Source organism: Dama dama, chromosome 20 (genome assembly GCF_033118175.1).
Source record: "Dama dama isolate Ldn47 chromosome 20, ASM3311817v1, whole genome shotgun sequence".
Classification (NCBI taxonomy): domain Eukaryota; kingdom Metazoa; phylum Chordata; class Mammalia; order Artiodactyla; family Cervidae; genus Dama; species Dama dama.
Genome location: NC_083700.1, coordinates 20,017,483 through 20,033,574, shown reverse-complemented (window position 1 = coordinate 20,033,574; position 16,092 = coordinate 20,017,483). Strand labels below are relative to the sequence as shown.

Sequence of the window (16,092 nt, the reverse complement as noted above, 5' to 3'; positions counted from 1 at the left end):
ATGGGTAACCTGGATCCGTATAGTCAAAACTATGGTTTTTCCAGTAGTTGTGTACGGACGTGAGGGTTGGACCATAAAGAAGACTGAGTGCGCAGAACTGATGCTTTCTAACTGTGGAGCTGGAGAAGACTCTTGAGAGTCCCTTGGACAGGAAGGAGATCGAAGCAATTTCCTGAAGGAAATCAACCCTGAATAGTCATTGAAAGAACTGATGCTGAAGCTCTAATACTTTGGCCACCTGATGCGAAGAGCCGACTCATTGGAAAAGACCCTGATGCTGGGAAAGATTCCAGGCTGGGGGAGAAGGGGACGACAGAGGATGAGATGGTTGGATGGCATCACTGACTCAATAGACATGAGTTTGAGCAAACTCTGGGAGATGGTGAAGGACAGGGAGGCCTGGTGTGCTGCAATCCATGGAGTCGCAAAGAGTTGAGCACAATTGAGCAACTAAATAACAACTACCAGGATGAAAACCAGGAATCCTAGCCACCAGGCCACCAGGTACTAGAGGCCAGAAGCAAAGTGGCCCTGGCTCTTTTCCCCATTTGAAAGCAAGAGTGTTTCAAGGAGGCCAACACTGTAAAAGCAGGTACAAAGTTTATTTTTTAGAGATACAGCATAACATGTAGGAGAGCAGAGAAACAGTTTATTTAAGAAAGAAGCAAGGCAGAGAGAAAGGTTGTGGGCATTCTAATGAAGAGAAGGAGTGCAGTAAAGAGGTGATTTTAATCACTTATATAGGACAGTCCTTCTGGGGCCTTTGTTTACATTTGGCCGGTTATCTTATTTCTTTTTTTCACATCTGACTGATCCTAAGACCCTCCCCAAGATGCATGTGCAACTGTTTACTAAGATGAATCCCATACAGAGGTCTGTGGGTGCATGTCCACACTTATAAGAGGGTGGTGTCCTCTTGACCCCTAAGGAGCCTTCTTGGGAATGTACAGACAGGGAAGTTTTCTTGACCTCCAGAGTGGTCATCTTATCTCTTGACTTCAGCAGAGCTGAGTTTCTGCCATTAGCTTCCTCTTTGGAGTGTCTGAGTGAGAATAAATCTTCAATTTCACTCCACCTATTGATCCACTGCCATGGTATCATAGTTCTTGTGTTCTAGTAACTCTTATTTTATTTAAAAATATCCCCAGAGCACACCATGGAGGAGGAAGTGGCAACCCACTGCAGTATTCTTGCCTGAAAAATCCCATGGACAGAGGAGGCTGGCGGGCTATATATAGTCCATGCAGTTGCAAGGAGTTAGACATGACTGAGCACCACAAGAGTAGTGATTCTGGCAATTCAAATATGTCCAAGAGAATTCCCAAAGAGACAGTGCCTCCTTTAAGTGAAAAGGTGAAAGTTCTCAACTTAAAAAGGAAAGAAAAAAATCATATGCTGAGGTTGCTAAGAAGGATGGTAAGGATGAATCTTCTATCCATGAAGAACTTCATCTTCTGTCATGAAGTTGTGAGGAAGGAAAAAGAAATTTGTGCTAGTTTAGTGTTGCACCTCAGACTGTGAAAGTTATGGCCAGAGTGCAAGGGATGTGCTTAGTTAAGATGGAAAAGGCATTAAGTTTGTACAATAAGCTATTGTGAGAGAGAGCTATCACAGTCACATAACTCTTGCAGTATACTGTTATAGTTGTTCTATTTTATTGTTAGTTATTATTGTTCTCTTACTGTGCCTAATTTATAAGTTAAACTTTATCATAATGAAGTGAGTGAAGGTCACTCAGTCATGTCTAACTCTTTGTGACCCGGTGGACTGTAGCCTGCCAGGCTCCTCTGTCCATGAAATTCTCCAGGCAAGAATACTGGAGTGGGTAGCCTACGCGAGCAATCTTCCTGACCCAGGAGTCGAACTGGGGTCTCCTGTGTTGCAGGTGGATTCTTTATCAGCTGATCTACCAGGGAAGCCCCAATTTAACACATGTATATATGTAGAGGAAGAAATGTAGTATATATAGGGTTCAGCACGATCTGAGGTTTCAGGCATCTACTGGGGGTCTTTTAAAGTATCCCCTATGGATAAGGGAGGCTACTTTATTATCTGTAACTGCTTTGGAGCTACAATGTCACAGTTAAGTAGCTGTAACAGATTGTATGACCAAGGAGCCTAAAATATTTACCCTCTGGTTCTTTTGGATAAAATTTGCTGACCTCCTCCCTGTTTACATAACAGAATTGACTAAATAGTGTTGTGTAAAGGTGTTACAGGAAAAAAAAAAAAAAAAAAGACCAGTTTGTATCTATTTCATAATACTTTTCCTTCAGGGAAAAAGGTTAGGTAGTTTTATTAAGATTTTGAGATTAAGACATAAGTGGGAAAACTTTCTGGTTTTTTTTTTGTCAGATTATTAGGCAATTTGGTAAGATTCAGATCATTGTACTGAAAGGTTTTTGAGGGTCAAAGATAAGTTGAATGAGTTTGAAAATGTTCTGCTATTGAGAATGATTGTATCCTAGGAAGAAACTGGCTGAGAAGGAGTAGAAGAAAATGAAAACTTCAAAGTCTCTTGCTTGGGCAATTTTTATTTCCTCTGAGTAACAAGTTAAAGAAGATTTGCAAAATAAACACAGCAAAAAACACAAAATTGATACATTTTCCAGCCCACTTAATTTTTAAACAATTAAAATAATTTATTTGGCATCAATAAAAAATCATATTTTTGCTTTTACTAGAAACACCTTATTGTAATAGTATTTTAAGTGAGGTCAACGAAACCGAATACATCAGTCATTGTTTCACTCTTGTACTGTGACTGACAAAGGACTCCTGGTAATATGAGTGATGACTCTGTTGTTTTCTCTTGTTTGCTTTTCAAAAATTTGCTTTACTCAACTTTGATTTTACAAAAGACCTATATTAGTACCTTTTTTCACTAACTGAAAGAAATCTGAAGAGGAGTTTTGCTTTTATGAAAAAAGTTGAAAAGCAAAAATAGCATTCAACATTTGTTTTGCAGTGAGCCTTTTAGAGGCAGCAGGTACCCAAAGACACTCCGAGTGGCACCATCAACTCATTCCCAGGGAATTTCAGCATCTTAGCATCAAGCTGCCACAGCTTTGAATCGTGTCTGTGAGCATCTGTGCTTTGTCTCAACTTACCAGCAAGATGTGTCCTTAGGAAGCTGTTTCTTCCCTTCACCTTATTTCAGCTTATGAAAGGTTTCATAGGAATGCTATGCTTGGGGATAGTGGGGGGAACATGTGCTTGCATTGTTAGCATTACCTTTTTTTTTTAACAGCTTTATTGATATAACATTTAACATACATTTCACACACTAAAGTGTATAGTATAATTCAATGCTTTCTATATGTTATATTAAATTTTAAAAGTTGTGGTATATATATATAATATATATATATAACATAAACTAGCCATTTAAATCACTTTCAAGTGTACAACTCATGGCATTAATTACATCCACAATATTGTGTAACTATCACCACTATTTCCAAAATGTTTTGATCATCCCAAATAGAAATTCTGTACCCATTAAACAAAGCTCCCTATTTGTCACTCTCTCCAGCCCCCTTTTAACCTCTAATCTATTTTCTGTCTCTCTGAATTTGCCTACTCTAGATATTTCATACAAGTAGAATCATATAATATTTGCCCTCTTGTGTCTGGCATATTTTCTTAGCATGTTTTCAAGGTTCATTCATGTTGTAGCATGTGCCAGAATTTCCTTCTTTTTATGCCTGAATAATATTCTGTTTTATGGATTTTGTTTACCCATTTATCTGCTGATGGGCACTTGGTTTTCTTCCTTTTGGCAATTTGAAAAATACTTCAGTGGGGGACTTCCCTGGAGGCCCAGTGGTTAAGAATCTGCCTTCCAGTGTGGGGGATTCGGGTTGGATCCCTGGTTAGGGAACTAAGATCCCAAATGCTGCGGGGCAACAAGCCCATGTGCCACAAGTAGTGAGCCCACGGGCCACAGCTAGAGAGAAGCCTGCACACTGCAGCTCAGACCTGAGGCAGCTGAAAATAATAATAATATTAATAAAATTAAAAAATATTGCAATGAACAATAAGTCCTGTTAGAGTCTCTCTTTTTTAAAATTAAATTTTATTTTTTTGCAGTCTTTTGTTTTAAGTTGGAGGATAATTACTTTACAATATTGTGATGGTTTCTGCCATACCTCAACATGAATCAGCCATAGGTATATGTATGTCCCCTCCCTTCTGAGCCTCCATCCCACCTCCCTCCCCATCCCACTCCTGTAGGTTGGCACAGGCTTTGGATTCCCTGTGTCATTCTGCAATTTCCCACTGGCTATCTACTTTACATATGGTAATGTATATGTTTCAATGATACTCTCTCAAATCATCCCACCTTCTCTCTCTCCCACTGTGTCCAAAAGTCTGTTCTCTATGTCTGCATCTCCATCGCTGCCCTGTAGATGGATTTATCAGTACAGTCTTTCTAGATTCCATATATATATATATGCACTAATATATGATATTTACTTTTCTCCTTCTGACTTACGTCACTTTGTACAATAGGCTTTAGGTTCATCCACCTCACTAGAACCGATTCAAACGCATTCGTTTTTATAGCTGAGTAATATTCCATTGTGTATATGTATCACAACTTCTTTTTTTTTACTGCTACATTTTGCACAAAATGAAGACAACCAATTGACTAAGCAGTTCCAGAACCATTTGTGTTCATTAATCAAGAAGTAAATGAGGAGAGTGAAAAAGTTGGCTTAAAACTCAACATTCAAAAAACTAAGATCATGCCATCTGGTCTCATCACTTCATGGCAAATAGATGGGGAAACAATGGAAACAGTGACAGACTTTATTTTCTTGGGCTCCAAAACCACTGCAGATGGTGACTGCAGCCATGAAATTAAAAGACACTTATTCCTTGGAAGAAAAGCTATGATAAACCTAGACAGCATATTAAAAAGCAGAGCCATTACTTTGCCAACAAAGGTCTGTCTAGTCAAAGCTATAGTTTATCCAGTGGTCATATATGGATGTTCTGAAAGTTGAATAAAGAAAGCTGAGCACCAAAGAATTGATGCTTTTGAACTGTGGTGTTTGAGAAGACTCTTGAGAGTCCCTTGGACTGCAAGGAGATCCAACCAGTCAATCCTAAAGGAAATCAGTCCTGAATATTCTTTGGAAGGACTGATGCTGAAGCTGAAGGTCCAATACTTTGGCCACCTGATGTGAAGAGCTGACTCACTGGAAAAGACCCTGATGCTGGGAAAGATTGAAGGTGGGAGGAGAAGGGGACGACAGAGGATGAGATGGTTGGATGGCATCACCGACTCAATGGACATGAGTTTGGGTAAACTCCAGAAGTTGGTGAAGGACAGGGAAGCCTGGCGTGCTGCAGTCCATGGGGTTGCAAAGAGTCAGACACAACTGAGCGACTGAACTGAACTTTTGTCTCTTCAGGTAAGTTTATTCTAAATATTTTATTCTTTTTGTAGCAATGGCGAATGGGATTGTTTCCTTAATTTCTCTTTCCGATTTTGCATTGTTAGTGTATAAAAATACAAGGAATTTCTGTGTATTAATTTTATGTCCTGTGACTTTAATTCACTGATTAGCACTAATAATTTTTTGGTGGCATCTTTAGAGGTTTCTGTGTAAGGAATCATGTCTTCTGCAAAAAGTGAGAGTTTTACTTCTTTTCCAATCATGATTCCTTTTATTTCTTTTCTTCTCTGATGGCTGTAGTGTGTCTCTTTTCAATTCCTTTGGAAATGCTGCATCATATGGTAATTTTTATGTTTAGCTTTTTGATGAACTGCCAAACTGTTTTCCATAGTGGCTGCATTATTTTATTTTCCCACTAGCATCATATGAGGGTTAGAATTTCTCCACATCTTGCCAACATTTGTTATTTTCCATTTGGGTTTTTGTTTTTTTTTTTTTTTCCACCTTTTGTCTATTATGAATAATGCGGCTATAAACTTTTGTGTATAAGTTTGTGTGGACATGTTTCTATTTTTCTTGAACATAGACCTAAGAGTAGAATTGTTGGGTCATTCTGTGCTTAACATTTTGAGGAACGACCAAACTTTTCCATAATAGCAGCACCCTTTTATATTCTGACCAACAATGTAGGAGGGTTCCCATTTCTTCACATTCTGGTTGACACATTTCCCATGAAAAAATTATAGTCATCTTAGTGAGTTTGAAGTGTGGTTTTGATATGAAACTCACTAATGACCAATGATGTTGAACATCTTTCTTGTGTTTGTTGGCAATTTGTATTCCTTCTTTGGAGAAATGTTTATTCAAGTGCTTTGCTCATTTTTAAATTGTGGGCCTTTGGGTTGAGTTTTAAGAGTTCTTTATATATTCTGGGTACTAAACCCTTATCAGATACATAATTTGTAAATATTTTCTCCCTTTCTATAGGTTGCCTTTCCACTTTCTTGATAATGTCCTTTGATGGACAGAAGTTTAAAATTTATATGAAGTCTTATATGCTGTAACTTTGCTGAATTCATTTATTAGCTATAGCTTGTTTTTTTGGTAAATTCTTTGGCGTTGTCTATGTATAAACCTATGTCATCTAAACATAGCTTCACTTCTTCCTTTCCAATTTGGATGTCTTTTATTTTTCTTGTTCAGTTACTGTCTAGGACTTCGGTTTTATGTAGAATAGCAATAGTAAAAGTATGAATCCTTTTTTGTTTGTTTATGAGTTTAAGGGGAAAGATTTCAGTCTTTCACTATTGAGTATGATACTAGCTGTGGATTTTTCATAGGTGCCCTTTACTATGTTAATGAAGTTATTTTCTATTTCTGTTTTTTGGAATATTTGTCATGAAAAGATATTGAATTTTGTCAAATGACTTTTCTGCATCTATTGAGATGATCATGTAGTTTTATGCCTTTGTTCTATTAATGTGGTGTACTACACTGACTGATTTTCTTATGTGGAACTATTGTGTTTTTGGGATAAACCCCCATGGTCATGGTGTATATAATCTTTTAAATGTGCCGTTGAAATTCACTTTACTTCTGTCTTGTTGAGAATGTTTGTAACCATATTCAAAAAGGATATTAATCTTTTGGTATTTTTATTTCTTTTATCTTGTGGCACCTTTGTCTGCAGTCCACTTAATTTTAAATCTACACTTAAGAAGAATGAGCCAATTCTGCAATTCTGTGTTGACCATAGTAGTGCAAGACCAAGAATACTATCAGAAGAAATTTGAACCTTTTCTGAGAAGAAAAATCCATGGTTTATTTTCAGTGATATAAATTTGAAAGATTACCTTGTTCCTAAATTATAGTTGGCACTGAAAACTATGTTTTGCTAGGGCTTCATGATGGCTGGTTATTAGTGGAACACCAATTTGACTTTACAGCTCCCTAGGGTAGAGGGAATGTCAGGGTCCTGAGAAGGTAATAGGGTGGGCAACACAGGAGACAGGAAGTTGCTTAATAAGGAGTAAGTTTTCCATGACTTCCCTTTGTTTCCATCCACTTTCCAATTAGAGGAAAAAAGTTACCTTTATTTTCTGTTATTTTTTATTTCTCCAATAATGTATTTCTGTACATGACTATCTTCTTATTATGCTTCTTAGACATTCAGAAGCATGGGGTTAAGAGCAAAAACTCACTGCCTTGTTATGTTTGCACTGATAGTTCAAGGATATTTTAACACTGACCAGCATCTATTCCTAATCTTCATTCAAAATGTTATTTTCCATCCAGTGTAGAGGGGAAATGGGCAGTGAGGAACAACTGCATGGGTTACACAGCAAGCTAGTAATAGAGTGAAGGTTGCAACAATTGTGCTCTTACCTACTTCCTTCTTCCTGTTTAGCCACCTTTTGCCAATCTTATGTATTTATCAAAGTAAAAGTCTGATAAGGGCAAGAATGCCAGGGCTTGGTCAAGCCTAGGAACAGTCTGTTGCAAAACAGGGAACCCATTTTGCCCTTACTGGCTATGGGGGAAACCCTGTGTTAACAGCTACTGAGCTTTTCCCTTAGTTATTTGGTGTAGTCTCACTCATATGCTGCTATGTACCTTGTACATAGACAAAACAGTGTCAGAACTAAAACTGCACAATGGCTAGAAATGGAGGTATGAGCATATTTGATAGAAAGAAGAAAAATCAGTCATTTGGCATTCTTCCTGTTAGCTTCTTTTCCCCTGGATGAAGGTCTGGTGTGTTGTAGCAGTTTTGTGTGTGCATGCTAAGTTGCTTCAGGTGTGTCTGACTCTAGTGACCCTATGGACTGTAGCCTGCCAGGCTCCTCTGTATATGGGATTCTCCAGGCAAGAACACTGGAGTGGATTGCCATGCCTTCTTCCAGGGGATCTTCCTGAACCAGGGATCCAACTCTCATCTCATGTTTTCTGCATTGGCAGGTGGGTTCTTTACCACTAGCACCACCTGGGAAGCCAGAGGCAGTTTTGTAAGTCTGACCAAATGATTAAGTACTTTCACTGTCTAAATTGTACTAATTAAGTGAAAGTAGATGGCAGTGCTGGCTTGTTCCTTCAGCTTCACATTTTTAACATGCCTAGTGTCCTTGAAAGCGAGCTGTGAGACAGAGCTGTCATAAAAGCCCACTGTCTCTATAGTCCTAGGATTAGATGGAAGGAAGACTGGGAAGAAAGGGTGGTTGTTGCCAGACATGTAAACTGCAGATCTGCAAGCCCAGGGACCTCCCTGACACTTTCACAAAGCTCTCTCTGAATTTCTAGGGAGACGAAACTACCAGCCTTGCCTCTGCAGTGAGTCATCTGCTGGAGCTTTTCTTGGAGTTTGGGAACTGCAGGTGGGACCTAGAGACAGAGCTTCTAGGACAGGAGACTTGGCCATCCCAGGATCAGTTGCCCCTGGAAGTAGAGGAGTCCAGCTGATCTTGTGCCTGTGAAAGGATGACTGGCTAGGGTACCACAAGGATATTTCTTTTTTCAAAAATTTAATTTATCTATTTTTGGTTATGCTGGGTCTTCATTGGTGTGAGGACTTTCTCTAGTTGTGGTGAGCGGGAGCTACTCTTCATTTCAATGTGCTGGCTTCTCTTGTTGTGGAACATGGGCTCTAGAGCACGTGGGCTTCAGTAGTTGCAGTGTGTTGACTCAGTAATTGCAGCTTCTGGGCTCTAGAGCACAGGCTCAATGGTTGTGGCACATGGCCTTAACTGCTCTGAGGAATGTGGGATCAAACCCATATCTCCTGCATTGGCAGGCAGATTCTTCATGGCTAAGCCACCAGGGAAGCCACTGGGGAAGCCCTCACAAAGATATTTCTAAGTTATTAGGTTGAGCCATAGGAAATTGTCAATACTGAACCAGTTTGACCTTCGAAAATGGTGATCTCAGTTCAGCCTAAACTTTCAATAAGGAGAAAGCAAGCAAGAAACTGAAGCCCAAAGAATCCATTGCCTGCAATAGATTCAACTCAATCTACTGGAAGCAGAATATATTTTATAGAACATTAGTTTCTCAGTTTACTTTTATTCTTGTCTAAAGTTCTGTTATGGTTTGAATTGTGTCCCCTGCCCCTAAAAAGGTATGGTGAAGTCCTAACCCTCCTAGTACCTCCTAATGTGAACTTGTTTGGAAATATGGTCTTTATAGAGGTAATCAAGTTAAAACTAGGTTGTTAAGGTGGACCCTACCAATATGACTGGTATCCTTATAAAAAGGGGAAACATGGACAGAGGGAAAAATGATACAAAGACACACATGAGAATGCCATTTGAAGGTGGAGTGATGCATCTACAAGCCAAAGGATGCATGAGGCAATCAGAAGCTAGAAGAGAGCATGGAATAGTCCCTTCCTTAGACCTTCAGAGGGAGCACAGCCTTGCTGATACCTTGATTTTGGATTTGTAGTCTCCAGACCCATGAGACAATGAGTTTCTGTTGTTCTAAGACACCTAGTGTGTGGTACTTCATGATGGCAGCCCTAATGCTATGGTCTGGATGTTTGGGTCGCCCCATCCTGGGCTGGCCCAATTCATATGTTGAAGTCCTAATGCCCAATATGATGGTATCAGTAGGCAGGGCTTTTGGGAAGTGCTTAAGGTGAAGCCTTCAAGAATGTGATTAGTGCCCTTATAAAAAAGATCCAGAGAGATCTCCAGCTCCTTCCACCATGTAAGGACACAGTGAGAAGGTACCAGATATTAACTAGTAAGTGGGCCCACATCAGAAGGTGAACACACTGGCATCCTGATCTGGGGACTTTCCATTTTAACTCATTGTAACTGTGAGCAATAAGTTTCTGTTTTTCACAAGCTACCTGGCCTGTGGTATTTTGTTATAGAAGTCCAAATGGATTAAGACACTTAGGAAATGAGGCTCCTTCCAGTGATGATAAACCATGCTACTGGTAAGAGACAATAACACAATCTATGTTAAGGTACACTAGTTTAATCCCTAGGCTCCAAGACAACAGAGGTGAAGGGTCTGATTCTATAGAAACTGGTTGTGTTTCCTACTGTTGCCTAGAGGATTTGTTTAGATACAATGAGGCTAGTTTTGTAATTTAAAATGCATACACCACACACACACACAGACACACACACACACACACACACACACACACTCATGTACCCACATATTTATTCCTTTCTACAGTTTTCTGGCATTTCCAAGTTTGGGGTAAAAGTTTCAGTATGAATTTTTCCTCCAGTCTGCAATGGATCAGATATCACGCCTGAGCAACCTTAAGGAGCCCATTCAGATTTTAGGAGAACCAGATACTCACCCTAAGGAGACAGAAAGAATTGCTGATACTCTCACAGGGAGTGTCTCTGTGTTAAAAAAGTTTGGAAGGTGGAAATGGAGCTCCTGGAATTGAATTCAAAAGACTTATTTAGGAAGGTCTGTGTTAGCAGGTTTTGCCTGATGGGGATTCAACAGTGGATGACAAGAGCAGTGCCTTACGCAGATGGGTATGGAATTCACCAGAAGCTCTTTTATGTTAAACTTTTTTCAGGATACAGCTTTATAAATAAACCTAAACAAAATAGAAGGAGATGATTATAAGTCAACTGACTTTAACCTGATGAAACTTCTCTAAGTAGAAATATATATATATTTAATATATATAATAATATATATATAAATACACACAAAGAAAAGCACTTTGATTCATATTGGTACTCTTAGGATATCTGCGTACTCTTATTTTTCAGCTAAATTAAGAATCAACTTTTGACTATCACAATACTGTATTAGCATCTCCTGGGTAACCAAGTCATCTACCTCTTGGTCATTTCATGGTTCTTTACCACTTCCATTAGAGATAGTCAAAAAGGTGAAAGGAAGTAAAATTACAACTGTGTCATCTGGTACCTTTATGATACTGAAAGGTTTAGCGAGACAGGAAGCACAAATCACAGCCTGGAATGGGGTTTAAATTAACTGTGGATTCAAATTATTCATGATCTTCCCCTGTTTCTTTTATCCATCATTCCTGCAAAAGCTTACACTTAAGGGAAATATGAATTTCTTAAACAAGACACAAAAGCATTCTCTGTAAAGGAAAAAAATTTAATAAATGTGACTATATTTACATCAAAAATTTCTGTTCATAAAAAGATAACATAGCAAATAAAAGGCAACTTACATATTCTAGGAGATATGTGCAGCTTATATAGTCAACAAAAAGATTAGTTTAATAAAAATATAGATAAAAAATTCCTATAAACCGATTAAAAAAGTGAGAAAAAACAATAAAAGCGGTTGAACAAATAGGAATTTTGCAGAATGGGAGACAAATATGATTAATAAATATATCAGGAAAATGCAACTTAAGATCACACTGATATACCATTTTACAACCATTTGATTGGCAAAAATCAAGAAGCTTGATTTTATCAATTACTGGAAAAGATAGGGATCAAGAGAATCTCATCTGTTGCCGGTGGGAATGTAATTTGTACAGCTTGAGAAAATAATCTGTCATTCCTCTGTAAGGCTGAACACTCTTACACCCCACAACCCAGAAATTCCACTCCTAAGCACAGGCCAAGCTCTTGCCCATATATACCAGCAGAAGACATGAATAAGAATGTTCATAGTAGCCCCATTCATAACAGTCAGACTTCCACCATTAGAGGAGGAGATAAATTCATTGCGGTACAGTCACACAATGGAATATTATACTGCAGTAAATGAACAAGCTACAGAAGCAACAACATGTGTGAACTTCAGTTATGTGAAGCTGAGTGGGAAAAAAAAAATCAAATCCCAGAAAAGCACATACAGTACAATCTCTTTTCTACAAAGTTCAAAAACAAACACCTGAACAATATATTACTTAGGCACACATATATTCTGAATAAAACTTAAAAAGATAAGGTATAAAGGAATGAAAACCACAAAATTCAAGATCACAGTTACTTCTGAAGGAAAAATAGAAGGATGAGATGGGGAAAAGTAATTAGGTAGGGATATAATATTATTAAGATTCTGGTTCTTGTTTGATTGAAAATTTCAAGATGTTTGTTATTAAATTAGAAAAAATAAGTACATTAGTGAATAAGTTAAAGATTACCTTTCATGTAAATACTAATAATGACTGTATATATCCTACATCAAGGATTCTGACTAACCCAAACATGTGAATCTGAGCTCCATTAAAATAAAAAGAAAAACAAACAAACAAAAAGTACTGGATATCTAAATTAACTTTTCTAAGTCTGAAACTATTGAAGATGAAGCTTCTAGGACCCATCACTTGCAAAGGCCCTGTGAGAGCTGACAATATACAAAGTTACTGATTACAACAGTATTTGCAAAGAGCAAAAGATAGAAAATATCCATGTCCACATCGCCCCCTCCGATCCAGGACCATATGGTTCATTCTTATTTGCACTTTTTCTGTATCTGGACTCCCCTGAAGTGAGAAGCCCGGTTCCCAGCCTGTGCAGATGCCACCGTTTCCCTGTGGGCTCCGACACCTATGCTGCTCCCCACGTGAACTCTTTCCTTCCCCTACTTAGACTCAGACATCCAGTGCTGGGCCACCGCACTCAGGCTCCTAGACAGGGACAGGCTGTTGTAATCATCCCTCCCCCTGACCCTGCCCTCACCCCTGAGCCTACCACGCCCTACCCCCACTCTCCCTAATAGCTTTAGAAATATTTGAGAAGAAAGGAAGGGGTGAAATGGAAGGAAGAAGAAAAAGGGAAGAGAATGGGAAGAACGTCTCTATTTTTTCTGCACTAATGATGGCATAAATACGGTCACTGTCCTGTATCTTGTATTTTCCGTTCAGAATATAGTAATGACATATAGCTCCATATCATACCAAAAGAGTTCCCTTATTCTTATTTGTTGTTTAATTGCTCAGTTGTGTCCGACTCTTTGTGACCCCACAGACTGTAGCCTTCCAGGTTTCTCTGTCCATGGGAGTTGGCTGCCATTTTCTTCCACAATAATTTTTATGGCACACACAATATAGTATATGGATGAACTGTAGTCTCTTTACCTAGTCTCCTATTGATAGATATCTATGTTTGGCCAATCTTTGGCTAGGTCAAATAACATTGCATGAGTAGCACAAATACTAGAACTCTAGAGCAACCTTAGAGGCTTCCCAGGTGGCTCAGTGGTAAAGGATCTGCCTGCCAAGCAGGAGAAGTGAGTTCAATCCCTGGGTCGGGAAGATCCCCTGGAGAAGGAAACAGCAACCTATTCCAGTATTCTTGCCTGGAGAATCCCGTGGACAGAGGAGTCTGGCAGGGGGTCCATGGGGTCCCAATTGAGTCAGATAAGACTTAGCGACTAAACAACAACAGAGCAACCATACGCACGTTGTAATGTTGCACACATGTTAGTACACCTTCGGAATAAAATCCTGAAAATGGGCCAAAAGGCACATGAGTATAATTTTGAGAGATACTGGCAAACAATGAATAACAATAGCTTGTTCTTTGCATGACAGGGAATTAAGAATTTCTGGGCATGCATGGGTTAAAAAACCAAACCAAACCAAACCAACCCCACCCCTCCCCAAACAAAAAAACCCCAAATAGCTGAGACCAAACTTAAAATAGAAAGTGGCAACTTCTTACCTGTTGCCTCGGAGTATAGAGTCTTCTCATCAACACTTTGAACATTACAGGAAGTAAACAATTTCCTCCCCTCAAGTTTATCAAGTTGGCTATTTATCACAACAACAGAACAAAGAGGGACAGGTCTGCAGAACAAAAAAGGAAAAAAAATCAGTTTTTATCAGATTTATGTAACACTGAGAGATGATCAAGTGCATGACAGGGGTGGAAATTTCTGACACTTGGGTATCAGTGGGTACTGACTGTCTTAGATAAACTGCTCCTAAAGTGGGGCTGACATTACCAGCCGCTCACACTCCCTTGCTCCCAAGCACAACTGCGCTCAGGTGGCTCCTGGGCATCCAGTCCCAGCCTGCTGTTGTGGGTTATGTTCAAAGAGATCACCAGGGATTCCATCTCTGTGATGGCAGGGACTGTCCCATCTGAAGGGAGCTGAAATCCTTTAAAGAAATGAAAATAGGACCATGGAATGGTCCTAGTCAGCTTCTCTCATTTTCTCTGTCATAATCAAAATTTCTCACCCAATCCACTTTAGAGTAACTGTTACTAGAAAGACACTGAATAACAAATTGCTGGTATTAGCTTAATGTGCTAAGTCAGAGCTGTCCAACAGAACTGTAAGTGATGACAGAAATGATAAGCCACAGCTGAGCTGTCCAACATGGTTGCCAGAGATGGCTATTGAGCATTCAAAATATGGCTATTGTGAATGAGAAACTAAATCTTTAAATTAGTTTAGTTTCAATTAATTTATATTTAAATTTATATAGCTATATGTGTCTACTGGCTACAGTCAACTCTGGGAATCTTAGAGATAAAGTGCTGTAGTGAAAAACGTTGTTTTAGTTAGTAGAAACACAAAGTAGAGAAGGATATGTGTTTTATGTTCCTGTAGTACCATCATGTGGATGAAGGAACTACTCCATGTGGAAAGGAAATGAACACTCTGATTACCCTTCTGTCCAGTTTTTGCTCCCATTAGCTTCTCCTGAACTTCTTGATGAAAAAACTGAGCTTTGCCAATCCAGTATTTACTAAGACCTAGGGGACATTAGGTGTTCTTGCCTGTTCAGCATCTCCCTTTCCTACTAACATTGCTCCTTTTGTTTATCCATCTGTTCTACCTCTCACCACTCATCCACACACCAACACTCCCTTTTCTTTGGGGACTCAGTCCCATTTTTAACCCATATATGTCGACTAGGGTTGACAGCTGACTCTTTTCCCCCACACTCCCTGACCATTCCCGCCCCCCCGCCCCCCACAGTGACTGGTTGTGCATATGAGCATGAGCTGAGACTCTCAATCCTGGAACTTGTGCTGGAGCCCTTGGGGCTGGGTTCTTTTTCTGTTTGAGTTGCTAGGCTTGCAAGATACAAGCCTGCCTGTTAGCTGTGGCACTAAGTTGGGAAAGGCTACCCAAGTATGGAGAAGATCTAAAGGAAAGTGTGACTGAGACACAGGCACAGATTCCTAACGGCATCATTGAAATGCCTGCACCCAAACATACCTGTCTTCTCTACCATGCAAGCCAATATGTTCCTTTTTTCCTTGAGCTATTGTGAATTAAGAGGTCTGTCCCTTAGAATGAAAAGTTCCTTGTTTAATAAGAGAAAGTAAGAGAAAGGAGAAATAGAAAATAATATAACTGTTTATAGAATATAATTTTCTTAATGCAACTAATATTTAGGCACAGATAAACTTGATTGGCATAAAAAACAGGCTTCATATCATTATACTTATCCAGTTTTATTAGACAACTTACTTAGATGTGTGTTAGAAGCAAAAAGAAAGATAATAGATGTACAAGCAAATTTTAAAAATAAAAGAGAAAACACACAATAGAGAGGCTTAAAAAGCTAAACGGTGAATCTGACAAACAGATCAAGAAAACAGAGCATAAATAAATAAAGCAGAAAAACAAACAAAAAAATAAACAAAAAAAAGAAAAACATCTACGTCTGCTTTATTGACTATGCCAAAGCCTTTGACTGTGTGGATCACAACAAACTGTGGAAAATTCTTAAAGAGATGGGAATGCCAGACCACCTGAT

The 16,092-nt window shown here is 39.0% G+C and overlaps 1 protein-coding gene across 2 annotated transcripts in view; it reads right to left on the bottom strand.

The window, feature by feature from the left end:
- Positions 1 to 5,867: 5,867 nt before the first annotated feature.
- THEM4 (thioesterase superfamily member 4) overlaps positions 5,868 to 16,092 on the bottom strand; it is a 38,814-nt gene continuing 28,589 nt past the window's right edge. The window contains exons 5-7 of one of the 2 annotated variants that reach the window (XM_061120803.1): positions 14,039 to 14,163; positions 10,902 to 10,974; positions 5,868 to 10,805 (exon numbers count right to left, since the gene is read on the bottom strand). In XM_061120803.1, coding sequence (XP_060976786.1) covers positions 10,934 to 10,974; positions 14,039 to 14,163 — 166 coding nt within the window. In that variant the 3' untranslated portion in view covers positions 5,868 to 10,805; positions 10,902 to 10,933. Of the gene's footprint in view, positions 10,975 to 14,038; positions 14,164 to 16,092 lie in introns of both variants that reach the window. The other variant, XM_061120802.1, reaches the window with a different exon arrangement.